This window comes from Emys orbicularis, chromosome 15 (genome assembly GCF_028017835.1).
Source record: "Emys orbicularis isolate rEmyOrb1 chromosome 15, rEmyOrb1.hap1, whole genome shotgun sequence".
Lineage (NCBI taxonomy): Eukaryota > Metazoa > Chordata > Testudines > Emydidae > Emys > Emys orbicularis.
In genome coordinates, this window is record NC_088697.1 from 32,987,399 (window position 1) to 33,014,120 (window position 26,722).

The following is a 26,722-nucleotide window of genomic DNA, read 5'->3' on the forward strand; positions in this document are numbered from 1 at the left end:
CTGGGAGTGTGTGGGGCAGCTTCCACCGCTGCAGTGGGGCTGGCGGTGCCATGGGGCAGAGCGGCCCGGAGGTACCCTTGCTCTGGGAGGCCCTGTAGACGCTTCTCCTGGATGTGACCAGCCTGCAGGCTCCCCTGGCAGAGCTGTTGATTCACAGGTGCTCCCGCCCGCACCCTTTGGCCAGGTGCGGCGTGGAAGAGGCGGGGGGCAATGTTACCTGGGATTGCCCAACGTAGGGTCTAAAGGGTGCTGACCCCGGTGATGCTGGAAGCTCCTGCTGCTGCCCCGGGAGACGCGCTGCCTGCCTGTGGGATCAAGTCATGTGGGCCCTGGAGCTGCCCCTCGTCCTGCTGCTGCTGGCTCTGCCGGGGGCTGGTGCTTTCCCCGAGGCCCTGGCTGCCAAGAACATCTCCCAGAAGGAGGCCGAGTTTGACAAAAGCTACACGGACTTTGTGAACAGCGAACTACTGAACATCTACACCTTCAACCACACCGTGATGAGGAACGGGGTGAGTGAGTGTCCCCCGAGTCAGGCCCAGCACCAGCCAAGGGGGCACGGTCCCTCTGCCAGAGCCCTCGGCCTGTGAACTGCTCTGCCCACCGTTGGGCCATGCCCCGAACAACTGATGAGGTGCTGGGGGGATAATCCTTGCCTAGCCCACAACGGGGGCCCTGCCTCGTGCTCTGCTGGAGGGTGCTACGAAGTGTATCTCTGAACAGTCCCTCGGCCTGACTCTCCATTGCCCTGCCCCTGCGCCAAGCACGTGCAGGATGCTCTGTTTGGATCAGGTTCTGTTTCGCACGGCCTGCGGAGTGCACTGTGGGCAGGGCAGTGGAGAATCCGGCCCCCTGGGCCCTAGACTGCAGGTGGAAAAACCCAAACTTCTCCCCCTGGTTGTGCTATTAGTTCTCTGTTCCCACGGGGCTCGGGCCAGCGAAGCAAGGCTGCTCGCTTCCTGGCCCAGTTTCACTTCCTTCTTCCCTGTGCGTGCAACATGCTGCTCCCCTCCCCGGCTGGAGTGTCCCCATCGCTTCCAGCTGAGATCACAGTTGCTTTGGCCAGTGCCTGCTGTTGGCCTTTCATCTAGCTAGTGGCTGCGATGTGTTTGGCGTGTGTGTTCATTTTGCCCTGGTAGGGTGTGTGTGTCTTGGGGGCGTCTCTGCGTTCTACTGTGCAAGCCACAAATCAGCATTTTTTAAAAGGAAGTTGCTTCGGCTGACTCTTTACTTTTTCTTTCCACAAACTCGGCTGCGCTGTTTGTTTAGAAGGGTGGGAGGCGACTGCCCGCTTTTGGGTCTGTTGTTAAGCCAGGTTCCACCTTTACCTCCATCCCTGAGCATTGAGACAGGCTGCGACTCGGAAGTCTGCTCTGGCCTGGCCTGGCCTGGCCTGGTAGTTGGAAGGGCACTGCCAGCTCACAGCTGATAAGTCCCTGTTTCTGTTGCAAAGGCTGTTTTCCCATTCCAGGGCCACATAGCCCAGGAAATACATGCTCGGCTTCCCCAGCTGCAGAGTGGGCATTTTGCCCTGACTGGGAAGCTTTACACCCAGATGTCTCAGAGTTCGGCATGGCTGGATCTGGGGGTTCGGTTCAGGGCTGTCTCTAGGACTAGACCGGATCTGCGGGAGAGACACCCTGTGGGAGAGTAATCCCTTCCCAGGGTGCATGGAGTGAGCTGCTGCCCTGCCCTCCCCCCCCCCACCCCATGCACACACACCCTCTCTGCTTTGGCATCTCCTGTTCTCTGAGCTGCTCATCCCCCCCGTTCCCTCCGTCACTGCCCAAGCCTCTGTCCTAACTGCCCCCAGAGCTGACTCCTCGCTCCCTTCTCCTGCCTCTGGAACAACCCCTCCCCACAGTCCCCCCTTCCCAAACCCTCGCGTGAGGTCCCTGGGCACCAGCATCCAAGCGCTGACCCATCCCGTCTCAGCATGTGCAGCATCTTAACCTTTCCTCTCTGCTGGGGGGAGTATGTGCAGGAGCTGTTTGCGGACGTGGTCCAAGCTGAACTTCCCGTTCAGTCAGCAGGGTCCGGCGGTCACGAGTTCCATTCCCCATTGCACGCAGTGTCTGGCTGTAAAAGGCGGGATGGTTCTCTGCCCCAGGCAGGTCACGCTGCTCCCGCATCTCGAGAATCACAGGGAACAAAGGGCCGAGTGTGAGCCCGCGCTGTCCTTGCGGGAGGGCTCTGTGCCCTGTGCACCAATAGCCACCGCTTCCCCTGCAGTGGAGCTGAAAGAAATTAAAGTCTGGGGCTCAATCCAGAGTCCCCCAGCTGAGCCCCATGGGTGAGGGCTCGTGTCTCTTTGGCCAAGGCCAGCATGTCCCTTCTCTCCTCCCCAGACGGAGGGCGTCCGGGTGACGGTGAATGTGCTGTCTGAGCAGAAGGAGACGCCGGTTCTCTTCGTGGTGAGGCAGAAGGAGGCGGTGGTGTCGTTTCAGGTGCCGCTGATCCTCAGGGGCCTGTAAGTACCATCCTTGTCAGAGATGACCTCCGAGGTGGGGCTAAAGACCCATGCCCCCCCCCCCCAGTTCTGGGGTCCCCCTGCCGGCGAAGGCGTGGGCACCTAGGCCAGCTCTCTGACCATGGCATGAAAATGGCCTTACAACCTGAATGTGTGGCCTCATCTGCCCCAGAACATCCTGCTCTGCCAGCTGGCTGGGTGCAGAGCGGCTCTGGGACAGCTGCTAGTTCAGCCTCTGAGCCTTCTCCACAGTGACCTGGTCCAGCTACCGAGCGCCGCCGAGGGGGGAGAGCAGCACCCTTAGCTCGGCCTGTGCACCGGGCAGGAGGGGCTGTGTCCCCAAGCTCTTTGGGAAGGAAGATGCTGCATTGCAAGACCCTCAGTGCCCCTAGGAGAGCCTGCCTAGCTCAGGTGGGGACAGCGACCCAGCCAGCCGAGGGAGCGAACCCCAGGAAGGCCACAGGCTGAGGGTCCTGGACCTGTGCCTGATGCTTATGAGCAGTGCACCATGCCGTAGGTTGTGGGTGCTCCCCATGCTGGTGGGGACTGGCTCCGTGCCACATGGTGCTGCTGCCAGCCCCCTCTCTCATCCGGCCCGGGGGTCTCTGCCTTCGCCAGGTTCCAGAGGAAGTACCTGTACCAGAACGTGAGCCGCACGCTGTGCCAGCCCCAGACCAAGAACGAGTCGGAGACACAGTTCTTCTATGTGGATGTGTCGACGCTGTCCGTGAGGAACGCCTCCTACCAGCTGCGGGTCACCCGCGTAGAGAACTTCGTGCTGGGGTGAGGGATAGAGATAGGAACCACCCCCCGCAGATACACACACTGCCCTACACCTTGGGCCTCCTTCCCCCCAGCCCCCAGCACCCTCCCATGAGCCTGCTGTGCAGGACGCCTGGGGAGCTCGCGTTCCCTGAGACCCACGCAGGCCAGCCAGGTCCCGGGCTGGGGCAGGCATTGCCTTGCCGGGCTCCCCCTCAGGCGTTCAGGGAGGGTTGGGGACCCATCGAACGGCTGCTCATGGCCCTGCGAGCTGGGGATTTGCGGCTCCAGCCCGTAGCTGGCTCCAGCCGGGTGGGGTTTTCCTTGCCCCGGTGGGCAGGGGCAATGGGGGGTCCCTGTTTGCTCGCTCTTTATGAACCGTGCTGCTGTTCTAACGCTCTCTCTGCACAGGACGAACGAGCGGTTCAGCTTTAATGCCACAGCAGCCCAGCCGCAGGTAATGCCCCTCTCTGCTTGGGGGGCTGCTATCGGGGGGGGGGCGTTAAAGCAGCTTGACCAGACTCCCCGTAATGTAAAGGCATCTTTCTGGTTGCCAGAGGGAGGGGCCCTCTCTGATCTTGCACTTCCTGATAGTGGGGGGCGAGCTAGGACTCCTGGGTTCTATTCCTGGCTCTTCTCTCCCCCCCCGCCCCCCCGTGAAATGGGACAATGGCCCTGCCCTGCCTCCCAGCGCAGGGGTTCTGGGTTGGGGTCCTCAGGGGAGAGGTGCAGGGGAGGGGCAGCCTTCTATTGGAATAACATGGCTGGTGCCACTTCGGGGGTGGGGGCATGGGAAGGGGTGGGGCGTAGGGCACTGCATGGGGAGGGGAGGGCAGTGTCACCATGGCGATAACATGCCCTGTTTCCTCTCCTCTCCCTCCCCTCCCCCCCCGGTAGTATTTTAAGTACATGTTCCGGGAGGGTGTGGACTCGGTGATCGTGAAGGTGACCTCGCGCATGGCCTTCCCCTGCTCCGTCATGTCCATCCAGGACATCCTGGTACGTGGGGCATGGGGCTGAGTTCCTCTTCCCGGTGCTCCCCTCGCCCAGCATCCCTTAGGGTGACCTCTGGGCAGGTCCAGGCTCCGTGCGCCTGAGTCTTTGCTCCCCCCTCTCCTCCCCGCAGTGCCCCGTCTATGACCTGGACAACAACGTGGCCTTCATCGGGATGTACCAGACCATGACCAAGAAGGCAGCCATCACGGTGCAGGTAGGGAGCGCTGCCAGCCCAGCCCAGCCAAACAGCAGCAGGTGCCAGGCCTCGCTGTTCTCTCTGGTGTGGCCCTAGTGACAGGCAGACACGCAGCCTCGTTCCTCGCGGCCAGATGGTGCTAGCCGGACGGCTCCGTCCAGGCAAGTCGTGGCCTCTCTGCTCATCCCAGTGTCTCCGGTGCTGCCTCCATGCTAATAACACCCTGCGTGTAAGCAGTGCGGGCGAGCAGCTTCCTCCGCAGCCAGCTCCGGCATCTCTCTGGGTCGCTCGCGATGTGCCCGTCTCGCCAGACTCTCATTTGGGGGAGCCTGGGCATCCAGGCCTCTCCGCTCCACTGGGGCCGGGTGGGGAGAGCCGCCACTCACCACTCCCACTGACTCTCCTCTCATTCCCGGCGGCCGTGCCAGAAGAAGGATTTCCCCAGCAACAGCTTCTACGTCGTGGTGGTGGTGAAAACGGAAGACGAGGCCTGTGGAGGGCCCCTGCCTTACTACCCCCTCACCAAAGGTATGGGGGTGGGGTGGGGCGGTCTGGGGAGGCACAGGACTTAGCCACTCACCAGTCCCTCTCCTCCACCCGCCCTACGGCCTTCTCCCCTCTGACATCTAGGCCCCCCCGCCCCAAGGCACCGGCGACGGGATCCAGACCATGCAAAGGGCCCTGGGGACCATAATGCCCAGGTGGAAGCTGGTTCCCAGCCTGACCCGGGTGTGGTGACCCCTCTCCCTGCCTCAGTTGCTGCCACTTCTCAGCAACAAGGCGCTGTGGGTGGAAAGGGTCCAACAGCCCCACCTGGGCATACCCCGCTCTGGGCCGGGCGACGCGCTGGACGAGACCCAGGGCGTGGGAGTTCCAGAGGGCTGGGCTCCTCCATCTGCTTTGAGCAATTTTCCTGGAGAAAGGAGGCAACTGATCTAGGCTGGGCTAATCTCCAGCCTTCTGTTCCTTCCAGATGAACCAGTAGATCAAGGCAGTCGGCAGAAGGCGCTGGACGTGATGGTGTCGCCTGCTATTACCTGTGAGCTGCTCTCATGGGCAGGGCCGGCAGGTTACTCTGCAGCAGCTACGTCTGCAGCTGGGGGCGTTTCCTGCTGAACGCTGGTCACAATGCCCGTGTTCATGGGGCACCGTCCCTGCAGGGCTGTCCCAGTGCCCCCGGGACAGCCCCGGCATGGCTCGGGCACATGGGAATGGCTGGCTGGCTCTGACAAACGGCTCCACCCTGCTTGTGGTGCAGGCCCCAAGCACACGTGGCCTGGGGCAGCACCTGGGCTCCGCGTCTGGAGTGGGCCTTGCTGGGCCCATGCACAGACAGACACACCTGCTCCTGGGTCTCCCTCGCTGTCTGGGCGTTACATGCTGGGCATGAGCCCGGAGCAGGCCCGGCTCCAACAGAGCGGCTAAGATGAGCAGTGGCCACCTCCCCCTGTACAGCCGGGGTCTGTGCCCCCCAGGGAGGGGCACATAGCGTGGGCTGTGTGTCTCATGGTGGGCACGGGGGAGTCGTGGGGCCGGGGGAGGCTGTGTGCCCAGCTGACTCCCCATGCCCGCAAGGCTGTGCCGTCCAGCGAGCTGCTCTCTGGGTGGGGCACCGCGGGCTGCTGCTGTCCCCTAATCCCCCTTCCCGCTGCCTCTCTCCGCAGCGGAGGTCTACGTCAGCGCCATGCTCTTCTGCCTGGGGATCTTCCTCTCCTTCTACCTGCTGACACTGCTCATCGCCTGCTGTGAGACCTGGAGGTGAGTCCCTGCGCCTCGCTTCCCGCACTGCCCACCCCACGGTGCTCCAGGACCGGACTGCCGGCTTGGCTCCGCTCACCCACCTCGTCCCTCCCCTGCCTCTCACTCACCCGCCCCCGCCGGGCTTGGCTCTGCAAAACTAGAGCGGGTTTCAGCTCCCCCTCCTAGTCGGTGTAGCCACGGGGCCTGGCGCGGTGACACGGAGCAGCTGGTGCAGGGTAGGAATTGAGAGCCGGGGCCTTGACGGCAGAAAAAGCAGCCAGGAATGAGACATCCCCTCCCCTCCACCCCAGGATAGGAGGTCTGTTTCCCTGTATACCAAGGGCTGGGCACCCCACCATCTCCAGGGTCCGGCCCAGAGATGCCTCCCACTGACACAGGGACCGTGGCGCGGCCGTGTCTCCAAAGGGCCATGGGGAAGGTCGCCATTACTGGAGACGCACGCAGCATTCCTCGCCCCCCAGCCTGCATGTGCCTCTGCCATAGCCGTGGCTGCTGCGGTTCTCGGGCAGGGCTAGGTGAGCCCTTCATTTGGCTCCGGCCCTCTGTGTGAGCAGCTCCCAGGAGACGTGGTGGCCGGGGGTGGTGTGGGGCTGGTACGCCCCAGCCAGGGACAGCGCCGGGGCTGGATTTCCCTGGGCAACCCCTGATGAGGGTTAACACAAGGTCGGGAGGTGCCTGAGCTCTGCAGCCCTCGGCTGCCCGACGGGACCTGGGTCTGCGGCAGGAGGGAGCTGCCTCCCAGCCCTTCTGTTTCAGGTTTTCTCTTGCGTTTTTGCAGACAACAGAAGAAGAGAAAAGGGCTCCTGGCTGCCATGGACACACCCACCACAGACACCGGTATGGACCCGCCAGGGCCCGTAGAGTGCACTGATGCGGGGGGGGGGGGGGGGAAGAGACTCTGGGAGCTGGCCCCGTCACGTAGAGCCCGGGAGGCAGCGGAGATGCAAATTTGCTGGTTAATGTGCTGGAGGCGGGGGGCTGACTGTGGGTGGACCCAGTTCCCTTAGGGGGTGGAGTATGTACCAGAGCCGGCTGGGGGTTTTTTCTTTATTTTTCTCCCTGTGAAATAACGTTTTCATGGACACTTTGCTGCCGGGTTCTCTTCACAAAACAAAGGTTTGGGGTTTGGCAAACAACGGTTGGTGGAAATCGAACATTTCCCTTGGATGGAAATCCGCTCTCCTTTGCCTCTGGCCAGCTCCGCGGCTCACAGCCCGAACCCCTGGTTCCCGGGTGGCTGCCCTTCCACGCAGCCGGGACTCCCCTGGGGGGAAAGGAGGGGCCGGGAGAGCTGGCTCCAGCCTTGGTCTCGGGCTCTGCTCGACGGCCTGGCTCAGCCCCACGGCTTCAAAGCCAGGCCCTTTCTCTGCGCACAGATCTCCCTGCGTTGTGGGGAGACGGGTGGACGGGTCCTTAGTGTGCCGGGTCTAAGCTCCGCGTCATCTGTGATCTGCTGCTGTCAGTGACTCTGTCTGTCTGTCCATCTGTCTCTCTCTCTGCCTGCGCATCGCTCCTGGGGAACTTCCCCTCCCAGCGTCTTTACTGGGTAAGCGTCAGCCTCCGTTATTTCATAGGCTGTGAACAGATCCCTTTGGTGCCCCTGACGCGCTGGCCCTAAGCCGCACTCGAGCTGGAGGTGGGCAGGGCAGGGTCTTGCTCCGTAGGAAGTGCCAGCCGCTAAAGCGAGGGACGCAGGGTGCTGTGCAAACTCCTCTCACCCAGCTCCGCTGATGTCCCACAATCCTGGCGTGTCGCCCCCTCCCTCCCCCAGTTCCCCCCATCCTTGGTCTCTCCTGAGCAGAAACCATCTACAGCCCAAAGAGCTACGCTGCACTGCAGCTGTCCGGGCACAGCCTGAGCCTGCCACGCTCACCCCACTGAGACACGTGCCCCCTGCTCTCCTGAGCCGCCTGCGCTGCTGGGGGTGACGTGTGTGAAGGCTGCTGCCTGCCTGACGCAGGCTCCTGTGGTGTCTTGCAGGGCATCCGCGCATCACCCCGGACTCCCTCCTGGGTCACCCTCCCTACCACGGCTACGGCTCTTTGGGTAAGCACCAGCCAGGAGCACCGCATCCGCACGCTCGCATGGGGCTCCGGGACCAGTCGGAGATGGGAGTGGGCCCTGGGGGCGGGGGAGGTTGCCAGTCCCTTGGCAATGGCTGGACCCGATTCCTTATCCTGCGACCAGACTCTCGTTTGTCTCCTCTCTCCCAGACAGTGAGAAGCCAGGGTCTCCAGATACAGTAGTGTCTACACTCACTCACTCACTCACTCACTCACTCACTCACTCACTCACTCACACTCTCTCTCTCTCTGCTGTGTGAGCTCCTTGCCCTCTGCTCGTTCCTGGCTGGGCGTCTGACCGCGTCGACTCACCTCCTTGTTCTAACTCTCCTTCCAGAGAACAGTTCCACCCTGAGCACTGAGGGCATCACCGAGAGCATGGGCTCCACGGACATCTCCTCTGGGTACACAGGTGAGCCGCAAGAAACCAGCAACGACTGGCCGGCGAGACGGACCCTGCGATCCGGAGCTGGGTCTTGCACGGCAGAGTCCGCATCCGAGCAATCCCAGAGCCTGGGAGCCCATCCCTGCTGCAAACGCTCCATGCACCGAGACCCTGTCTGAGGCCCGCTGTCTGGGCTCATCCCGTGTGACGCCAAGCCGGGGAGGTGCACATCTGCCCCCGCGTCCGAGGGCCTGAGTGCGAAAGGCTCTCCGGGGAGGGCTTGGTTCTGGGGAGAGGATTTTGCCCCAGGAGCTGTGGCTTCCCCAGGCTCTCGTCCTCATTCAGAACTCCGCCCCACCCTCGCCAACTCTGCTCCGCTTTGGAAGACCAGTGTCCTGGGCAGGCCTTTAACTGGGTTGTCCCTGTCTGGCTCAGGCAGCAGATGAGGAGTGAAACTGCCTGGCTGGCTCCTTGGGACCCCCCTCAGCACTCAGAAGGAGGCTCTGTCCCCATCCGCCCTCCCAGTAACTCTCCCTTTCCTTTCAAGGGCTTGACCGCTTCAAGCGACGCGTCCCCTCCAGCCAGATGAGGCACCTGTGCATTGCTATGGGTAGATGTGGATGTTAAGCAGAAAAGGCGCTAGGAGAACTCGAATCAATCCAATGTATTGCGGTGCCCTCGGCTTCACGTTACCTGGGGACAGACCCTGCATTCAACTAGCACCTTCTCTCCCATCTGTCGTCCCTTGATGCAGGGACAGCCACTGAACAGTCCCTCCAGCCACGAGCCGTCCCATAACGCTCCCGTCTTCCAACGGGTGGGCGCACTGGGGGCAGCCATCCCCCTGGGCCCCTCCACTCTGCCTGCTTGCCAGCCTCTGCTCCGGGGAGCCAGGAATGGAGTGGCAGGGGTCAGGACTGAGGGGCGCTGGCGGTGCTGTGTGTGGAGTGTGGGGGGGCCCAGGGCTGGGGTAACGGGGGCTGCGGGTCAGGACTGAGGGGCGCTGGCGGTGCTGTGTGTGGGGTGTGGGGGGGGCCCAGGGCTGGGGTAACGGGGGCTGCAGGTCAGGACTGAGGGGCGCTGGTGGGGCTGTGTGTGGGGTAACGGGGGCTGCAGGTCAGGACTGAGGGGCGCTGGCGGTGCTGTGTGCGGGGTGTGGGGGGGCCCTGGCCCGGGGTAACGGGGGCTGCGGGTCAGGACTGAGGGGCGCTGGCGGTGCTGTGTGTGGGGCGTCGGGGGGGCCCAGGGCTGGGGTAACGGGAGCTGCGGGTCAGGACTGAGGGGCGCTGGCGGTGCTGTGTGTGGGGTGGCGGGGGGCCCAGGGCTGGGGTAACGGGGGCTGCGGGTCAGGACTGAGGGGTGCTGGCGGTGCTGTGTGTGGGGTGTGGGGGGGCCCAGGGCTGGGGTAACGGGGGCTGCAGGTCAGGACTGAGGGGCGCTGGCGGTGCTGTGTGTGGGGTGGGGGGGGGCCCAGGCCCGGGGTAACGGGGGCTGTGGGTCAGGACTGAGGGGCGCTGGCGGTGCTGTGTGTGGGGCGTCGGGGGGGCCCAGGGCTGGGGTAACGGGGGCTGTGGGTCAGGACTGAGGGCGCTGGCGGTGCTGTGTGTGGGGTGTTGGGGGGGCCCAGGGCTGGGGTAACGGGGGCTGCGGGTCAGGACTGAGGGGTGCTGGCGGTGCTGTGTGTGGGGTGTGGGGGGGCCCAGGGCTGGGGTAACGGGGGCTGCGGGTCAGGACTGAGGGCGCTGGCGGTGCTGTGTGTGGGGTGTTGGGGGGGCCCAGGGCTGGGGTAACGGGGGCTGCGGGTCAGGACTGAGGGGTGCTGGCGGTACTGTGTGTGGGGTGTGGGGGGGCCCAGGGCTGGGGTAACTGGGGCTGCAGGTCAGGACTGAGGGGTGCTGGCGGTGCTGTGTGTGGGGTGTTGGGAGGGCCCAGGGCTGGGGTAACGGGAGCTGCAGGTCAGGACTGAGGGGCGCTGGCGGTGCTGTGTGTGGGGTGGCGGGGGGCCCAGGGCTGGGGTAAAGGGGGCTGCAGGTCAGGACTGAGGGGTGCTGGCGGTACTGTGTGTGGGGTGTGGGGGGGCCCAGGCCCGGGGTAACGGGGGCTGTGGGTCAGGACTGAGGGGCGCTGGCGGTGCTGTGTGTGGGGCGTCGGGGGGGCCCAGGGCTGGGGTAATGGGGGCTGCGGGTCAGGACTGAGGGGTGCTGGCGGTGCTGTGTGTGGGGTGTGGGGGGCGCCCAGGGCTGGGGTAACGGGGGCTGCAGGTCAGGACTGAGGGCGCTGGCGGTGCTGTGTGTGGGGTGTGGGGGGGGCCCAGGGCTGGGGTAACGGGGGCTGCGGGTCAGGACTGAGGGGTGCTGGCGGTGCTGTGTGTGGGGTGGCGGGGGGCCCAGGGCTGGGGTAACGGGGGCTGCAGGTCAGGACTGAGGGGCGCTGGCGGTGCTGTGTGTGGGGTGTTGGGGGGGCCCAGGGCTGGGGTAACGGGGGCTGCAGGTCAGGACTGAGGGGTGCTGGCGGTACTGTGTGTGGGGTGTCGGGGGGCCCAGGGCTGGGGTAACTGGGGCTGCAGGTCAGGACTGAGGGGCGCTGGCGGTGCTGTGTGTGGGGTGTGGGGGGGGCCCAGGGCTGGGGTAACGGGGGCTGCGGGTCAGGACTGAGGGGTGCTGGCGGTGCTGTGTGTGGGGTGTGGGGGGGGCCCAGGGCTGGGGTAACGGGGGCTGCAGGTCAGGACTGAGGGGTGCTGGCGGTACTGTGTGTGGGGTGTCGGGGGGCCCAGGGCTGGGGTAACTGGGGCTGCAGGTCAGGACTGAGGGGCGCTGGCAGTGCTGTGTGTGGGGTGTTGGGGGGGCCCAGGGCTGGGGTAACGGGGGCTGCAGGTCAGGACTGAGGGGCGCTGGCGGTGCTGTGTGTGGGGTGTTGGGGGGCCCAGGGCTGGGGTAACGGGGGCTGCAGGTCAGGACTGAGGGCGCTGGCGGTGCTGTGTGTGGGGTGTCGGGGGGCCCAGTGCTGGGGTAACTGGGGCTGCAGGTCAGGACTGAGGGGCGCTGGCGGTGCTGTGTGTGAGACAGTGCCCCCCCCTTTCCCAACACGCCCAGGCTCCTAGCTGGACTGTAAGGTTTGCGGAGGAGGGTGTGGGAGGGGAGACCCAGGGCCAGCACAGGGGTCAGTTGGGAGCCCTGGCTTGTCCTGCTGTTTTTTCAGAGGCAGGGGTGGAAAGTCCAGGGGAACCTCGGTCGTCCTCCTCTCCTGGTCCCTCGTCCAGGGCGGGGTGGGATGGGCTGCACACGCTCACCAGAGATGGTCGATTTCTCTCCGCCAGTTGTGGTGCAGGAGGGGAGGCGGCCAGGTGCCCTGACCAGACGGAGTCAAATCAGTCCCGTTTCAGCTGATTCAGAGTGCTGGGAGTGGCTGCCGATCCCTACGCCCCGGTGTAACCCGTCTGAGCCGAGAACGCCGCCCTGGCCCTGGCTCTGTGGGCCCCGTTCAGTGGCCTGGAAAGGGAGGGACGATTTCTGGACTGTTCACTGGCTGGCACCCCTCCTCCCCCAAAACATCTGCCTGGGTCTGAGATGGTAACGTGAAGCCCTGGAGGACCCCTGCCCATGGCTGGGGGCTGCACTTTCTGAGGGGCGCCGGGGTTCTGGGTGGATTTAGAGGGGGCAGCCGTGGGCCCTGTTGCAGTGGGGCAGAGGCAGCATCGCCTGCAGAATGGCCCAGTTCATGCTGCGTGGGCAGCACCTTGCCCCCGCCTGCCAAGGCCATGATGGCCAGGCCTGGAGCCCCCGGCTACGCACCGAAAGAAGGAGCCACCTTCCCAGAGTGGCCACAGCTCCCTGGCCTCATGCAGGGCTTGGCGTCCCTGTCCTCTGTCGGCTCTTCAGTGGGTGAGCTTCCCTGGCCTGCGTCACACCGGGGAGCAGATGGGAGGGTCACAATGGCCCCGTCGGCCCTTGGCTCTCGTCCGGCCCCCGAGGCTGGCAGCCTTTGGCTAGCAGCAGGGCACTCAGCTGCTAGCAGAGTGAGCCAGGGAACAGCAGACATGTGACTGACCAAGACAGAGCAACAACGGAACAGCCCCAGGAGCGCAGTGTCTTGTGCCAGCGAGCTGTGCATGCCTGCCTGCCCTCCCCAGACCCACACGCAGCATGGGGCTGCCCTGCTGCATTGGCCAGACCAACGACTGTGTGCTGAGAGGTGCGTTAGGCAAGGGGCAGACTTGTCGTACTCTGGTCTCTGCACATGGCACCCAGGCCCCACGTGGCACTGGGCAGCGTGGGACGAGTGCCAGCAGGTCTCTGTGCCAAAGGGGCCGTGCTCTGCAAGCATGTGACGTCTCGCAGGATCCGGCAGAGCTTCCTGGCCAGGCCTGACCCACACCCTGTGACTAAGGTGTGTCAGCAGCGGGTGTCGGCCCTGCATGCCGCCCCGAAACCAGCTCGGAGGCCATGCCATGGCTGGGAGAGGCTAGTTAGCAGCCCTGGAGGAGACGGGCGGCTGCAGTTTTCAGCAGGCTGAGCTGGACTAGGTCACCGCCCCTGGCTAACTCCAGAACGCCCCTGAATTCCTAGCGAAGGCCCAGCCGGAGGCTGGTCAGAGCCGCCTCCTGCTCGCTGAGGGTGATGCTCACCCCCCAGCACGAGTCCTGCTCCAGGTCCTCCGGGCACTGATGCCCCAGCGGGCCCCGCTGCGAGGTGCGGGCCCTGTGTGCCAGGGTGACTCGCTGTGTGAGCCATGTGGACCTGCCTGCCCCGGCTCTGTTCTGCCGGGAGCTGCCTTTGTCCCCTCAGTCCTTTCTAATGGTGCATTTGGGGCCCCGTCTCCCTCGCCAGCCCCGACAGACACAGCCTGTCCCCTCAGAAAGAGCACCGGGGGCATCAGCATGACGAACCAATCACACATGTCCCTGTATCATCAATACCCAGATCAGCCCAATCAGAACGGAATGACCCCGGGGTGTAATTCCCCCGACGGGCGTAGGTAGCTCAGTGCACGGGGATCTCTGTCCCAGGGCCCGGCGGCTTGAACCCCAGCCCTGAAGAGCTGGGAACGTCTGCTGGATGCCACGGAGCCTCCTGCAGCGGTGCGGGGGGGGGGCGCAGGTCTCTGTTGTGGGGTCTGTGCTGCCCCCACCCTGCCCCGTCGATCCCTTTGCACTGAGCTATGGACGATGAACAGGGGGATGATCTCAGGGTATGATTGAATGGCTCCGATTGACTCCGTGATACGAATGATTGGGGCCCGTGTTGCCCCGTGGTCTGATCCCTTCGCCAGGGCTGTGGGGAGGGGGCAGGCTAGGCCTTGCCCAGGGTGTGTGGCCTCAGCCCGGACTGACGCTGGTGCTCCCCTGTGCCCTTGCAGAGCGCTCCCTGGAGAACGTGGCCAGCCGGCCCCGCCTGGACTCCCTCAGCTCTGTGGAGGAGGACGACTACGACACGCTGGCGGACATAGACTCCGACAAGAACGTCATCCGGACCAAGGTCTGTGTCGCCTGCCCAGCCCGGGCATCGCTCTGATGGGGGGTGGGGGGAGCGTGACATGCAGGCCCCAGTGTCGCCTGCCCAGCCCGGGCATCGCTCTGATGGGGGGTGGGGGGAGCGTGACATGCAGGCCCCAGTGTCGCCTGCCCAGCCCGGGCATCGCTCTGATGGGGGGTGGGGGGAGCGTGACATGCAGGCCCCAGTGTCGCCTGCCCGTCCTGGGTATCGCTTTGGCGGCGGGAACACACTGCACAGCCTGTAGGGCTGCCCTGGCTCAGGCTTGAGCGATGCCCCGTGGGGAGATGCTGGAGCAGGGTATACGTGGGGCGGAGGGTGATGGAGCAGCGGGGAGGCCTGTGTACCCAGGCACTGCCCCAGAACCATGTGCCAATGGGCTCGTTAACCCTGTGCTGGCTGGTCTGGTACGTGCCCATCACTCAGCACCAGCCTCTGTCCAGTGCTGTGACCGAGCCCGTATTCACCCCGGGAATGCTGCCGGCTGCCAGCTAGCCAGTGCTCTGGGCAGGGGCAGTTCTGCAGCTGCAGGCGGGGCAGGCTGGGCTGGTTCCCAGGGTGCCCTTGCCCCTGTATGCCGCATGCCCCGCCTGGCCTGTGATGGGATCCTGCCTCTGTTCCCAGCAATACCTGTACGTGGCAGACCTGGCCCGGAAGGACAAGCGTGTCCTGCGGAAGAAATACCAGATCTACTTCTGGTGAGTGGGGGCAGGCCTGGGGAGGGAGGAGAGGCGAGGGGGTCAGGGGGTAGGGAGATGGGCTGCAGGACTCTTCTGTCTGCCCCTGAGCTAAGGAGGTGCCTGGAGCCCTGCCCTGCTGCAGAGCAGTGGGGAGATCAGCGTCCCGGCTCTCCATGGCGTTGGCATCACACTCGCCATCCCACCCAGTGGGTGCTGCAGAGCGCGTGGAGGAGATGGGTGAGCACGTGTGCCGCTGGAGCAGTGGGGAGAGCCCCAGGGAGGAGGCGGAGCTGGAATTCCCGGCCAGCGCCCGCCTGGCTCAGTGCCGTCCTCTCTTGCAGGAATATTGCCACCATCGCTGTGTTCTACGCCCTCCCTGTCATACAGCTGGTCATCACCTACCAGACGGTAAGGACGGCCCCTGCCTGCGTCCCCCTCCTGCCCCAGTATCCGAGCTCTCTCCCCTGGGGGCTGCTGGCTGCCCTGCTCCACCATCTCCTGAATTCGGGGAGTTCCCAGGGCCGGGCTCTGGGCTTCAAAGCAGCCACGGGCTGGGGGGCAGTTCCCTCCTGTGCCAAAGAAACCAGCGGAGTCTCCTCCCAGGCGCTCCCCCAGCAGAGCGGCCCCTTCACTCCCCTCTCAAGCGGGGCTCAGTCGCCCACGCGTCGCAGGGCGAGATGCAGGCTGAGATCCAGCCCTGCCCAGCCCGGCTGCAGCAAAGTGCCGCATTGTCTCCCTCTGCACTGAGCAGCCTCTCCAAGGGGCAGGCTTGGCCAAATGCCCTCTGTAAATGTGCACATCCCTGCCCTGGCTGTAACTGAACTCTGAGTCACCCCTCGCCGTCTGCCCCGCCTGGGCCGTGAGACTGGGCTGGCATCGGGGTCCTGCACTTGCCCAGTGCTGCTGGGTCCTCTGCCTGCCCCCTCCTCGGTGAGTGCACGTTTCTACTGGGGACACCTCCCCTCGGGCCCCCCAGTCCTGGCTGTGAGCTGTGCCAGGCCCGTTCCAGCTGGTGTCCCCTGCCCTTCCTCTTCAGGGTCTCGCTTTGCTTCCCCGCTGCAGGTGGTGAACGTGACGGGGAATCAGGACATTTGCTACTATAACTTCCTGTGCGCCCACCCCCTGGGAAACCTCAGGTAAGAGCTGGCGCGGGGCTCGCAGTGACGCTCCCTGGCCTGCCCACCTGCCCCTCTGCGGTCTGACGGGTGGGGTGGGGTGGGGAGCTGGGCCCCCAGTAGCACCCAGGAGGGGAGCCCATGTGAACCGTGGCGCTCTGGCTGGGATGCGGGTGGGGACAGAGGGTGCTGCTGCCTGGGGCGGGAGGCAGTGCCCTGTTCCGTGGCACTGATCTCTGGGGAACGGGCCACGCAGCCGGCCCTGTGACGGTGACCTGGACTGATCTGCTTCCCGCCAGCGCTTTCAACAACATCCTCAGCAACCTGGGCTACGTGCTGCTGGGCCTGCTCTTCCTGCTCATCATCCTGCAGAGAGAGATCAACTACAACCGGGCGCTGATGCGCAACGACCTGCAGGCCCTGGTGAGCACCACCCCTCGCGCCCGCCCTGCTCCTCGGAGCCGGGGCTCAGCCGTCCCCAGTGGCAGGCGAGGTGGGGGACATGCCTGTGCCTGCAGCCTGGGTGATCGCCGTCCCCTGTGATGCTGGCTGGGATGGGCAGGGCTGCGCCCTTGGGGTGGGGGCGGGCAGGGCCTGGGTGCTGCACGGGGAGAGTTCCTCTGGGGGGCATCCAGGGGGGGCTGCCACTTGGTGCCCCCTGCCTGAGCTGGGAGCCGGGCTCGCTCAGCCCAGGTGCCTTTTGGCCAGATCTGTCTGTCTGAGGCGGGCGTGTCAATCCTCCCTCCCCCCCCCAGGAGTGTGGCATCCCCAAGCACTTCGGCCTGTTCTACGCCATGGGCACGGCGCTCATGATGGAGGGGCTGCTCAGCGCCTGCTACCACGTCTGCCCCAACTACACCAACTTCCAGTTCGGTGAGTGCCTAGGCCGGGCCTGCTCGGGGCTCCCTGACCCTGCAGTGACACCCGCCCTGGACTATGGGTGACTGCCAGGGGCTCTCCTCTTCACCCAGCGCAGCCCGTTTGCTGGCGGCTCCGTCCCCCTGAGCTCACCCCCTTCCCAGCCTCAGACTCCCTCTCTCCCGGCCCTACCCAGCTGCCACAGTGCTGTGGTGCTGGCAGAGAATGGGCACTGGCTCCAGTGGAGCTCTGGGAGGGTTTGCGCTTCAGCTTGCGGCATCAGACAGCCCCCAGCCACCCCCCGGTGAGCTCAGGGAGCCGCTGTGCTCTGAGCAGAGGGATGTGTAGCACCACTCCGGCCCTACGGCTCGGCAGTCCAGCTCTGTCTCTGGGCCGTGTCTCAGACGTGGCGGTTCCTCCCGCCGTGCCTGTCTGAGATGTCCCTGCCCTACTCTCCCTCCCACGGCAGCCAGGACCCAGGCTCCTGTGGCCGTGGAATGCTGAGGGGCTGCCAGCCTGCCCCTCCCCGGCCCCTCGCTCAGTCTGGCCACCGTCCCTTTGCAGACACTTCCTTCATGTACATGATCGCGGGACTCTGCATGCTGAAGCTGTATCAGAAACGGCACCCGGACATCAACGCCAGCGCGTACAGCGCCTACGCCTGCCTGGCCATCGTCATCTTCTTCTCCGTGGTCGGCGTGGTGAGTGCCAGCCCCGGAGCTGTGTCTATGGGGGAGGAGCCACTGGCTCAGAGCTCGCTGGTGCCCCCTGTGCAGACGGCTCAGTCCCGGTGGGCGCGTTACTGGCTGTCTGCAGAGGGACTAAGGACTGAGCTGTCTGAGAGCCTGTGGGTCCTTGGCCAGCAAACCCCACACCCGGAGAAGGCAGCAGTTGCCCCAGTAAAACTCAGGCTGCCTTGCCCCAGGCCGGACTCAGGCATGAATCCTGGCTTTGTGGCTCTCTCAGCTCCCTGGTGCTGACGGCTCCTTCTGTAACCGCAGCTCTGATGCCTGCGTCGCGGGCACCTGGCCCCTGGGGACCAGCCCCAGCCCCGTCTCCCACCCGCTCACCCCGTCTTCTCCCCACAGGTCTTTGGCAAAGGAAACATGATGTTCTGGATTTTCTTCTCCATCATCCACATCATCGCCACCCTGCTGCTGAGCACGCAGCTCTACTACATGGGCCGCTGGAAACTCGGTGAGGCCCCGCCCCTGGGACAGGGATGGGGGGCAGAGCCAGACTCCCAATGGGCACCACAGGCAGCCCAGCCCAGCCCAGCCCAGCCCAGCGCGGGTCCTTGTCTCTGCGTCGCGGCCTGAGTGGTCCATGGCGCTAGAACGCCTGCACCCAGGTGACTGCTCAGCCCTCCTCCCTGCTTAGTATAACCCCCATCCAGGGCTCTCTGTGCACCGGCAGAGCAAGTCTGGCTCCCTCCCGCCTTGGGCATTGTCAGAGCTGTCGGCTCAACTCGCACAGGAGACGCCTGCACTTATGCGGGGGCCTGTGGGGCCAAGCGTGGCCGGCCCTGCTCAGATGAGCCCGCAGCGCTGGGGACTTGGTCTGAAAGCCAAGCCAGCTTGGCAGTGGGACTCGCTGCAGGGGCATGAACGGGGCATTGTTCCGCCCACCCTCCCGGCTGTGTGATGGGCTGGGGGAGCCCCCACTGCAGCTCAGCACCTCCCTGCTCTGTGCGGGCAGCTTCCCTCCAGCCGGACTGCTGCTCTGGGAGCACAGGGTTCAGGCCTCTTCCCTTTCGGATGGAACTGGCTGCAATCCATGCCCTGCTGGGCTAGGAGGGGCCTGGGAAGGGCCTGCTGCCCCCTCCCCCGGCTCTAGCGCTGCCTCTCTCTCTCTGCAGACTCCGGGATACCGCGCAGAATCGTGCACGTGCTGTACACAGATTGCATCCGCCAGTGCAGTGGGCCCATGTACGTGGTGAGTGAGCGGCTCACTTCAGCCCTGAGGCACCCAAGGCCCCTGACTCTCGGTACAAGCCCGTGACTGGCTAACACTGCGCGAGGAGGACTAGCTGCAACAGCATGAGCCTGGCCCAGTGCCCCGGGGCCAGCCCAGAGCTCTCTGTGCTGGACGGTGGATGTTCCGGCAAGGCCTCATGCTGCAGGCACAGGGATGCATCCAGCCAGCACGGGGGCAGGATGCTTTGATGGACCACTGGCCCAAATCTGCCCTTTTGCTTCTGCATCCCAGTGCAACCCTGCAGTCCCTGGGCATGACAGCCCTGGGCCCCTGCCCAGCCCCCTCTGACAGCACATCCCCAGCGTACTCCGCTCTGGGCCTGGCTCTGTGATGGAGACAAATGGAGCTAAACCAAGAGCCTGCCCTAGAGGTGACCAGCCAGTGGCCATGTTGTCCACCCCATGAAGCGCTGTCCCCTCACGGGGGGCTCAGGGGCCTGCTCCAGCCTGGTCTATCTGAGCTGGGGCATCAGCTCGGGCAGTAGGGCACCACGCTTTCGGAAGCCGAGGTCCTAGATTCAATACCCACTGCGGACGACTCCCCCAGGGTCCTTTCCGTGAGGCCTCCCTCCCCCTCCTCACCCAGCACGGCCCCTCTCAGCCCCCCATCCTCAGTTAGCCCAGACCCGCGGCCCCACTGCCCCTCGGCGGGATCCAGGGAGGCTGTTTGCTTGGCCGTGGTGGAATGTGATGCTGGGCCCAGCTGAGGTGATCTGAGCTCCGCCACAGGACACAGAGCTCGCGCTGTGGTCAGGGCTTCCCGATCCCTCCCTGGGACCAGCATCCTCCCAGCCAGAGAACGGCTGAGCCACCATGCCCTGGGGCAGAGAGTGGGTCTGGGAGATGGCAGCTCTAACGGCTCTGAGCCATGAAAACGGGGTCCCCCCGAACCACTAGCCCAGCATACGCCCCCTCCCCTGACCCTCCTTGTCTGTATTTGCAGGATCGAATGGTGCTGCTGGTCATGGGCAACATCATCAACTGGTCGCTGTAAGTCTGGGTGTGTGTGTGGGGGGGACAAGGCCCAGGTTGCCCGGAGGGAGAGTGCTCTGTACAAGGAAAGGGGGTATCAGGAGAGCTCCCCTCCCACCACTTCCAACGCATCTCGATCCAGGCCCTCCCCTGCTGCTATGCCAGCCCCGGCCCTGACCTGCTAGTCTCAGTTATTCCAGGCCTAGCCCTCTGCAGTGCTACCATGCAGCCGGGCAGGGAGCTGGGCTGAAGACACACAGCTCGCGTCAGCTGTGAACACCGTGGGGCGAAGCAGGGTGTAGCGCCCTGGAGAGGGAGCGCACTGTGGCTCGCTAGCGGCAGCCGTGGAGGGCTGCCCCGGACAGCAGTCGGGCGAACGCCTCTCCCCTGCCTGCTCTGCCACTGGGCAAGCCCCAGGATGCAGCAGGCGCCCCAGGTTACGTTCCAGGAGACCCTGCTCATCTTGCCGGTGGCTGCAGGGTGCAGCAGGGGCCATAGAGAATTGCTGCCAAGGTGGGCATGGGGCTGCCCCAGTCTCTGCCATGCTGCAGCTGGGGGCCTCCCTCTGCTGCCTTCCTAACCCACCTCTCCCTCCCCCAGCGCTGCCTACGGACTCATCGTCCGACCCAACGACTTCGCCTCCTACCTGCTGGCCATCGGCATCTGCAACCTGCTGCTCTACTTCGCTTTCTACATCATCATGAAGGTGAGGGGACAGGCTGGGGGCTCGGCTGGACAGACTCCCTGGCTGCACAGAGGGGGGCCTTGTCACGGAGTCCCCAGGCGATGCTCTGGAACTGCTCCCCACAAAGCCAGTCAGGACTTTGGGGAGCCTCCTCTCCCTTGGAGCAGACTGTCTTCAGGGCAAGAAGCTCGTACGTCTTCACCTCCTGGGAGCATTCAGCATCTGCCCCTCCGTGCGCTTCCCACAGCGAGTCCGCCCAGGGGGGGTCCTGGGGAAGCCAGAAGACCTGCACGCACCCCCACTTTGCAGTCAGACGTGACTCTCAGCCAGCCAGTAAAACAGAGGTTTATTAGATGACAGGAACACGGTCTAAAACAGAGCTTGTAGGTACGGCGGCGAACGGGACCCCTCGGCCGGGTCCATTCTGGGGTTCAGAGAGCCAGACACCCACGCCTGCACTCACTCCCCGTCCCCAGCCAGCTCCAACTCTGAAAACCCCTCCAGCCCCTCCTTCTCTGGGCTTTGTCTCTTTCCCAGGCCAGGAGGTCACCTGATCTCTTTGTTCACCTTTAGCTATTTCCTTGCAGGGGGGGAAGGGGCCCTGGCCATTTGTTGCCAGGGAGACAGAGTGTCAGTGATTTATGCGCACTGGCCTTTCCCCACCACCTAGAGACTTAAGAAATGCATAGGGGAAACTGAGGCACCCAGACAGGATTCAGCGGAAACATTAAGAACAGTTCCACTTCGTCACAGGCCTGTACCCCAGGAGAGCTCTGGGGCAAACGGGGAGTGACTGAGCTCTGGGGTTACCCCAGAGTCAGGCCCCAGCGGGGGAGCAGGGCCTGTAAGTCCTTTCACCAACATCCCCAGAGCCCTGGTACCTGCATCACCACCCCCAGCACCGCTGAGTCCTTCCAGCCACTATCTGTCCAGGTAGTGGGGAGAGAAGCCTCTGTCACTGGGGAACACGTGGGCATGGCCTCCTGGGAGCCTGTCCCAGGCCCCACATGTGCCAAGGAATGTGCCTAGCCCTCTGCGTGTGCCAGGCGTCATCTTGCCCCTGCCCTCTGCGTGTGCCGGGCGTCACCGTTCCCCTGTCCTCTGCGTGTGCCCCCTGCCCTCTGCGTGTGCCGGGCGTCACCGTTCCCCTGCCCTCTGCGTGTGCTGGGCATCTCCCTGTTCCTTCGCCCTCTGTGTGCGCCCCCTGCCCTCTGCGTGTGCCGGGCGTCACCGTTCCCCTGCCCTCTGCGTGTGCCGGGCGTCACCATTCCCCTGCCCTCTGCGTGAGCTGGGCATCTCCCTGTTCCTCCGTCCTCTGTGTGCGCCCCCTGCCCTCTGCGTGTGCCGGGCATTGCTGTTCCCCTGCCCTCTGCGTGCGCCGGGCGTCACCATTCCCCTGCCCTCTGTGTGTGCCGGGCGTCACCCTGTTCCTCTCCCTCTGCATGTGCCCCCTGCCCTCTGCGTGTGCCGGGCGTCACCCTGTTCCTCTGCCCTCTGTGTGTGCCCCCTGCCCTCTGCGTGTGCAAGGCGTAACCGTTCCCTGCCCTCTTTATGTGCCGGGTGTCGCTGTTCCTTGCCCTCTGCGTGTGCCCCCTGCCCTCTGCGTCTGCCGGGCGTCACCCTGTTCCTCTGCGTCTGCCGGGCGTCACCCTGTTCCTCTATCCTCTGCGTGTGCCCCCTTCTCTCTGCGTGTGCCGGACATCGCTGTTCCATGCCCTGTGCGTGTGCCCCCTGCACTCTGCGTCTGCCGGGAGTCACCCTGTTCCCCTGCCCTCTGCTTGTGCCCCCTGCCCTGTGCGTGTGTCGGGCGTCCCCCTGTTCCTCTGCGTGTGCCCCCTGCCCTCTGCATGTGCCGGGCGTCACCATTCCCCTGCCCTCTGCGTGTGCCGGGCGTCACCCTGTTCATCTCCCTCTGCGTGTGCCCCCTGCCCTCTGCGTGTGCAAGGCATAACCATTCCCTGCCCTCTTTATGGGCCGGGCGTCGCTGTTCCCTGCCCTCTGCGTGTGCTGGGCATCACCCTGTTCCTCTGCATCTGCCAGGCATCACCCTGTTCCCCTGCCCTCTGCATGTGCCGGGCGTCGCCGTTCCCTGGCCTCTGCGTGTGCCGGGTGTCACCCTGTTCCTCTGCCCTCTGCGTGTGCCCCCTGTCCTCTGCATGTGCCGGCCGTCGCCATTCCCTGTTCTCTGCGTGTGTTGGGGGTCCCCGTTCCTCTGCCCTCTGCATGTGCCCCCTGCCCTCTGCGTGTGCCGGGCGTCACCCTGTTCCTCTGCCCCATGTGTGTGCCCCCTGCCCTCTGCATGTGTCGGGTGTCGCCGTTCCTCTGCCCTCTGCGTGTGCCCCCTGCCTACTGTGTGTGCTGGGCGTCCCCGTTCCACTGCCCTCTGCGTGTGCCCGCTGCGTGTGCCGGGCATCACCCTGTTCCTCTGCCCTCTGCGTGCGCCGGGTTTCACCCTGTTCCCCTGCCCTCTGCATGTGCCCCCTTCCCTGTGCGTGTGTCTGGCGTCGCCGTTCCTCTGCCCTCTGCGTGTGCCGGGCGTCGCCATTGTCTGCCCTCTGTGTGTGTCAGGTGTCGCTGTTCCCCTGCCCCCTGAGTGTGCCCCCGTCCTCTGTGTGTGTTGGGCGTTGCCGTTCCCCTGCCCCCTGCATGTGCCCCCTGTCCTCTGTGTGTTGGGCGTTGCCGTTCCCCTGCCCCCTGCGTGTGCCCCCTGTCCTCTGTGTGTGTTGGGCGTTGCCATTCCCCTGCCCTCTGCGTGTGCCCCCTGTCCTCTGTGTGTGTTGGGCGTTGCCGTTCCCCTGCCTTCTGCGTGTGCCCCCTGTCCTCTGTGTGTGTTGGGCGTTGCCGTTCCCCTGCCTTCTGCGTGTGCCCCCTGTCCTCTGTGTGTGTTGAGCGTTGCCGTTCCCCTGCCTTCTGTGTGTCGGGCGTCGCCGTTCCCTGCCCTCTGCGTGTGCTGGGCATCACCCTGTTCCTCTGCATCTGCCAGGCGTCACCCTGTTCCCCTGCCCTCTGCATGTGCCGGGCGTCGCCATTCCCTGGCCTCTGCGTGTGCCGGGTGTCACCCTGTTCCTCTGCCCTCTGCGTGTGCCCCCTGTCCTCTGCATGTGCCGGCCGTCGCCATTCCCTGTTCTCTGCGTGTGTTGGGGGTCCCCGTTCCTCTGCCCTCTGCATGTGCCCCTTGCCCTCTGCGTGTGTCGGGTGTCGCCGTTCCTCTGCCCTCTGCGTGTGCCCCCTGCGTGTGCCCCCTGCCTACTGTGTGTGCTGGGCGTCCCCGTTCCACTGCCCTCTGCGTGTGCCCCCTGCCCGCTGCGTGTGCCGGGCATCACCCTGTTCCTCTGCCCTCTGCGTGCGCCGGGTTTCACCCTGTTCCCCTGCCCTCTGCATGTGCCCCCTTCCCTGTGCGTATGTCTGGCGTCGCCGTTCCTCTGCCCTCTGCGTGTGCCGGGCGTCGCCATTGTCTGCCCTCTGCGTGTGTCAGGTGTCGCTGTTCCCCTGCACCCTGAGTGTGCCCCCGTCCTCTGTGTGTGTTGGGCGTTGCCGTTCCCCTGCCCCCTGCGTGTGCCCCCTGTCCTCTGTGTGTGTTGGGCGTTGCCGTTCCCCTGCCCCCTGCGTGTGCCCCCTGTCCTCTGTGTGTGTTGGGCGTTGCCGTTCCCCTGCCCTCTGCGTGTGCCCCCTGTCCTCTGTGTGTGTTGGGCGTTGCCGTTCCCCTGCCTTCTGCGTGTGCCCCCTGTCCTCTGTGTGTGTTGAGCGTTGCCGTTCCCCTGCCTTCTGTGTGTGCTGGGCATCACCCTGTTCCTCTGCATCTGCCAGGCGTCACCCTGTTCCCCTGCCCTCTGCATGTGCCGGGCGTCGCCGTTCCCTGGCCTCTGCGTGTGCCGGGTGTCACCCTGTTCCTCTGCCCTCTGCGTGTGCCCCCTGTCCTCTGCATGTGCCGGCCGTCGCCATTCCCTGTTCTCTGCGTGTGTTGGGGGTCCCCGTTCCTCTGCCCTCTGCATGTGCCCCTTGCCCTCTGCGTGTGCCGGGCGTCACCCTGTTCCTCTGCCCCATGTGTGTGCCCCCTCCCCTCTGCGTGTGTCGGGTGTCGCCGTTCCTCTGCCCTCTGCGTGTGCCCCCTGCGTGTGCCCCCTGCCTACTGTGTGTGCTGGGCGTCCCCGTTCCACTGCCCTCTGCGTGTGCCCCCTGCCCGCTGCGTGTGTTGGGCGTTGCCATTCCCCTGCCCTCTGCGTGTGCCCCCTGTCCTCTGTGTGTGTTGGGCGTTGCCGTTCCCCTGCCTTCTGCGTGTGCCCCCTGTCCTCTGTGTGTGTTGTGCGTTGCCGTTCCCCTGCCTTCTGTGTGTGTCGGGCATCGCCGTTCCCTACCCTCTGCATGTGCCCCCTGTCCTCTGCGTGTGTCGGGCGTCGCCGTTCCCTGCCCTGTGCGTGAGCCGGGCGTCGCTGTTCTCCTGCCCTCTGCGTGTCACCGTTCACCTGCTCTCTCTCCTTCTCCCCAGCTCCGAAGCGGCGAGCGCATCAAGCTCATCCCCCTGCTCTGCATCATTTTCACCTCCGTGGTGTGGGGCTTCGCCCTCTTCTTCTTCTTCCAGGGTCTGAGCACGTGGCAGGTGAGTGGTGGCTCATACCAGCCCGGGCCTTGACTCTTCAGGGTTGACATGTCTGGTGCACACTTGGGGGGGGTCTCCTGCTTGGAGGGTCCCTGTACGGGGCAGGCAGTGAGGACTGCATTGTGCATGGCCCGAGCGCCCGGTCTGCTCGACTTGCAGCTCTTCTAGGCTGCAGCACGGCCCTGGGCAGGAGCTGCGCGGGGAGGAGGCGGGCAGCGTGCTTGGCAGGGCCGGCCCCAGGCACCAGCTCAGCAAGCAGGTGCTTGGGGCGGCCAAGGGGAAGGGGCGGCACGTCGGGCTCTTCGGCGGCAATTCGGCGGCGGGTCCCTCGGAGGGAAGGACCTGCTGCCAAATTGCCGCCAAAGAAGAAAGCGGTGCGGTGGAGCTGCCGCCGAAGTGCCGCCCATCGCGGCTTTTTTTCCCCCCGCCACTTGGGGCGGCAAAAACCCTGGAGATAACACACCGGCTGGAGATAACACACCGGCTCTGTCCCCTCTGCAGAAAACGCCAGCCGAGTCCCGGCAGCACAACAGAGACTGCATCCTGCTCAGCTTCTTTGATGACCACGACATCTGGCACTTCCTCTCCTCCATCGCCCTGTTCGGCTCCTTCCTGGTAGGTCCTGCCAGCCCCAGCATGGCAGCTCCGCGCACGGCTGTGCCAGCTCACCCAGTGGGAAAGGCTCTTTCTGCCCCGTCGCCCTGGTCCCCACACAATCAGCTGCTGTCGCCACCGCCCCCTGCCCGGCCGACGGCTGCATTAGCCACAGGCTGCAGCCCTCCCAGCCTGGGCTGGGAGCACACAGGAGGGTCCCCAGAAGCACTTGTCGCTCCCCGGAGATCCGTCAGCCTTGGCCAGCAGGGGCAGCCCCCACAGAGCCTGAGGCGAGAGCACACGTCCTGCACGGCCCTCTGCCCCCTGCCCATAGAGCCCCAGCGAGGCCGGGGCCGGCCGGCAGTGCCTCGCTCTGTCCACCTAACGCTGCAGCGTCCTCATGGCCCCCTCTGCTGGCTGGGACATAAGCTCCCGTCCGGGCCAGGCCCTGTGCTGAAAGAGGGGGGGCTGAACAAATCATAAACTCCACCCCCACCCCCACCCGCACCAGGTCTACTCATCCAAAAACACCAATGTGGGGTCGGAAAGGTTCCCAGCACCCTGCCCTTCTCCTCTTCCCCCTCCCCCATCTCTCCCAGCACCCTGCCCTCCCTCCCTCCCCCCGTCTCCCCCAGCACCCTGCCTTCCCTCTCCCTCCCCCCACTCAGGGGCCGTGGGCGGAACGCTGCCTACTAGCAGTGGGGAAGGGGTTTGTCCTTGGGCTGAGCCCCGGCCTAACCACGGCCCTGTCCCCTTGCAGGTGTTGCTGACGCTGGATGATGACCTGGACTGCGTCCAACGGGACAAAATCTATGTCTTCTAGGCCCTTTCCCGTAACACCACCTGGACTGTGGTTTGTTAGTTGGGGCCTCTTGCCTAGGTGCTGCCTCCAGCCCTGGTCTCCGGTGTAGCGGACGCTCGTGGTGGGGAGCTCACGAGGACATAGCAAAGCATCCCAGGCGTGGGGCCTTCTCCGGAGGTCGGACTCGTGTTCATGCCCCCCGCCTGCCTCCTGCGTGCCAGGGTGTCGTCCAACCCTCAGACGCCGCCTTGCCAACCTGAGCGCATCACCTCCTTGTTGAGCTGCTGAAGGGGCTGCAGGGCAGGCCCGACGCACCCATCTACC

At 65.1% G+C, this 26,722-nt stretch overlaps 1 protein-coding gene across 3 annotated transcripts; it reads left to right on the top strand.

Moving 5' to 3' along the window:
• The first annotated feature begins 293 nt into the window (after positions 1 to 293).
• SIDT2 (SID1 transmembrane family member 2) lies at positions 294 to 26,426 on the top strand. 3 transcript variants are annotated; one of them, XM_065416966.1, is made up of 28 exons: positions 294 to 509; positions 2,346 to 2,467; positions 3,086 to 3,250; positions 3,641 to 3,686; positions 4,127 to 4,228; positions 4,356 to 4,439; positions 4,850 to 4,949; positions 5,395 to 5,460; positions 6,086 to 6,179; positions 6,961 to 7,019; positions 7,717 to 7,728; positions 8,163 to 8,228; positions 8,583 to 8,657; positions 9,178 to 9,240; positions 13,986 to 14,104; positions 14,744 to 14,817; positions 15,141 to 15,207; positions 15,862 to 15,935; positions 16,214 to 16,337; positions 16,670 to 16,787; positions 17,337 to 17,473; positions 17,861 to 17,969; positions 18,631 to 18,707; positions 19,692 to 19,738; positions 20,321 to 20,426; positions 24,892 to 25,002; positions 25,504 to 25,617; positions 26,357 to 26,426. In XM_065416966.1, exons 1-28 carry the CDS (start codon positions 321 to 323, stop codon positions 26,417 to 26,419), a joined length of 2,583 nt encoding a protein of 860 aa, XP_065273038.1. In that variant the 5' UTR covers positions 294 to 320; the 3' UTR covers positions 26,420 to 26,426. The 3 variants fall into 3 exon arrangements, with proteins under 3 accessions (XP_065273038.1, XP_065273036.1, XP_065273039.1); XM_065416964.1 differs by lacking the exon at positions 7,717 to 7,728; XM_065416967.1 differs by lacking the exons at positions 7,717 to 7,728; positions 9,178 to 9,240.
• The last annotated feature ends 296 nt before the right edge of the window (positions 26,427 to 26,722 follow it).

What these genes read in the sequence shown, in the direction of transcription:
- SIDT2 (XM_065416966.1), top strand. Translation starts at nt 321, where the DNA reads ATGTGGGCCCTGGAGCTGCCCCTCGTCCTGCTGCTGCTGGCTCTGCCG. An exon ending in CCACGGCTACGGCTCTTTGG is followed by an intron (nt 8,229 to 8,582) that starts GTAAGCACCAGC and finishes CTCTCCTTCCAG; the next exon opens with AGAACAGTTCCACCCTGAGC. An exon ending in CTACACCAACTTCCAGTTCG is followed by an intron (nt 16,788 to 17,336) that starts GTGAGTGCCTAG and finishes GTCCCTTTGCAG; the next exon opens with ACACTTCCTTCATGTACATG.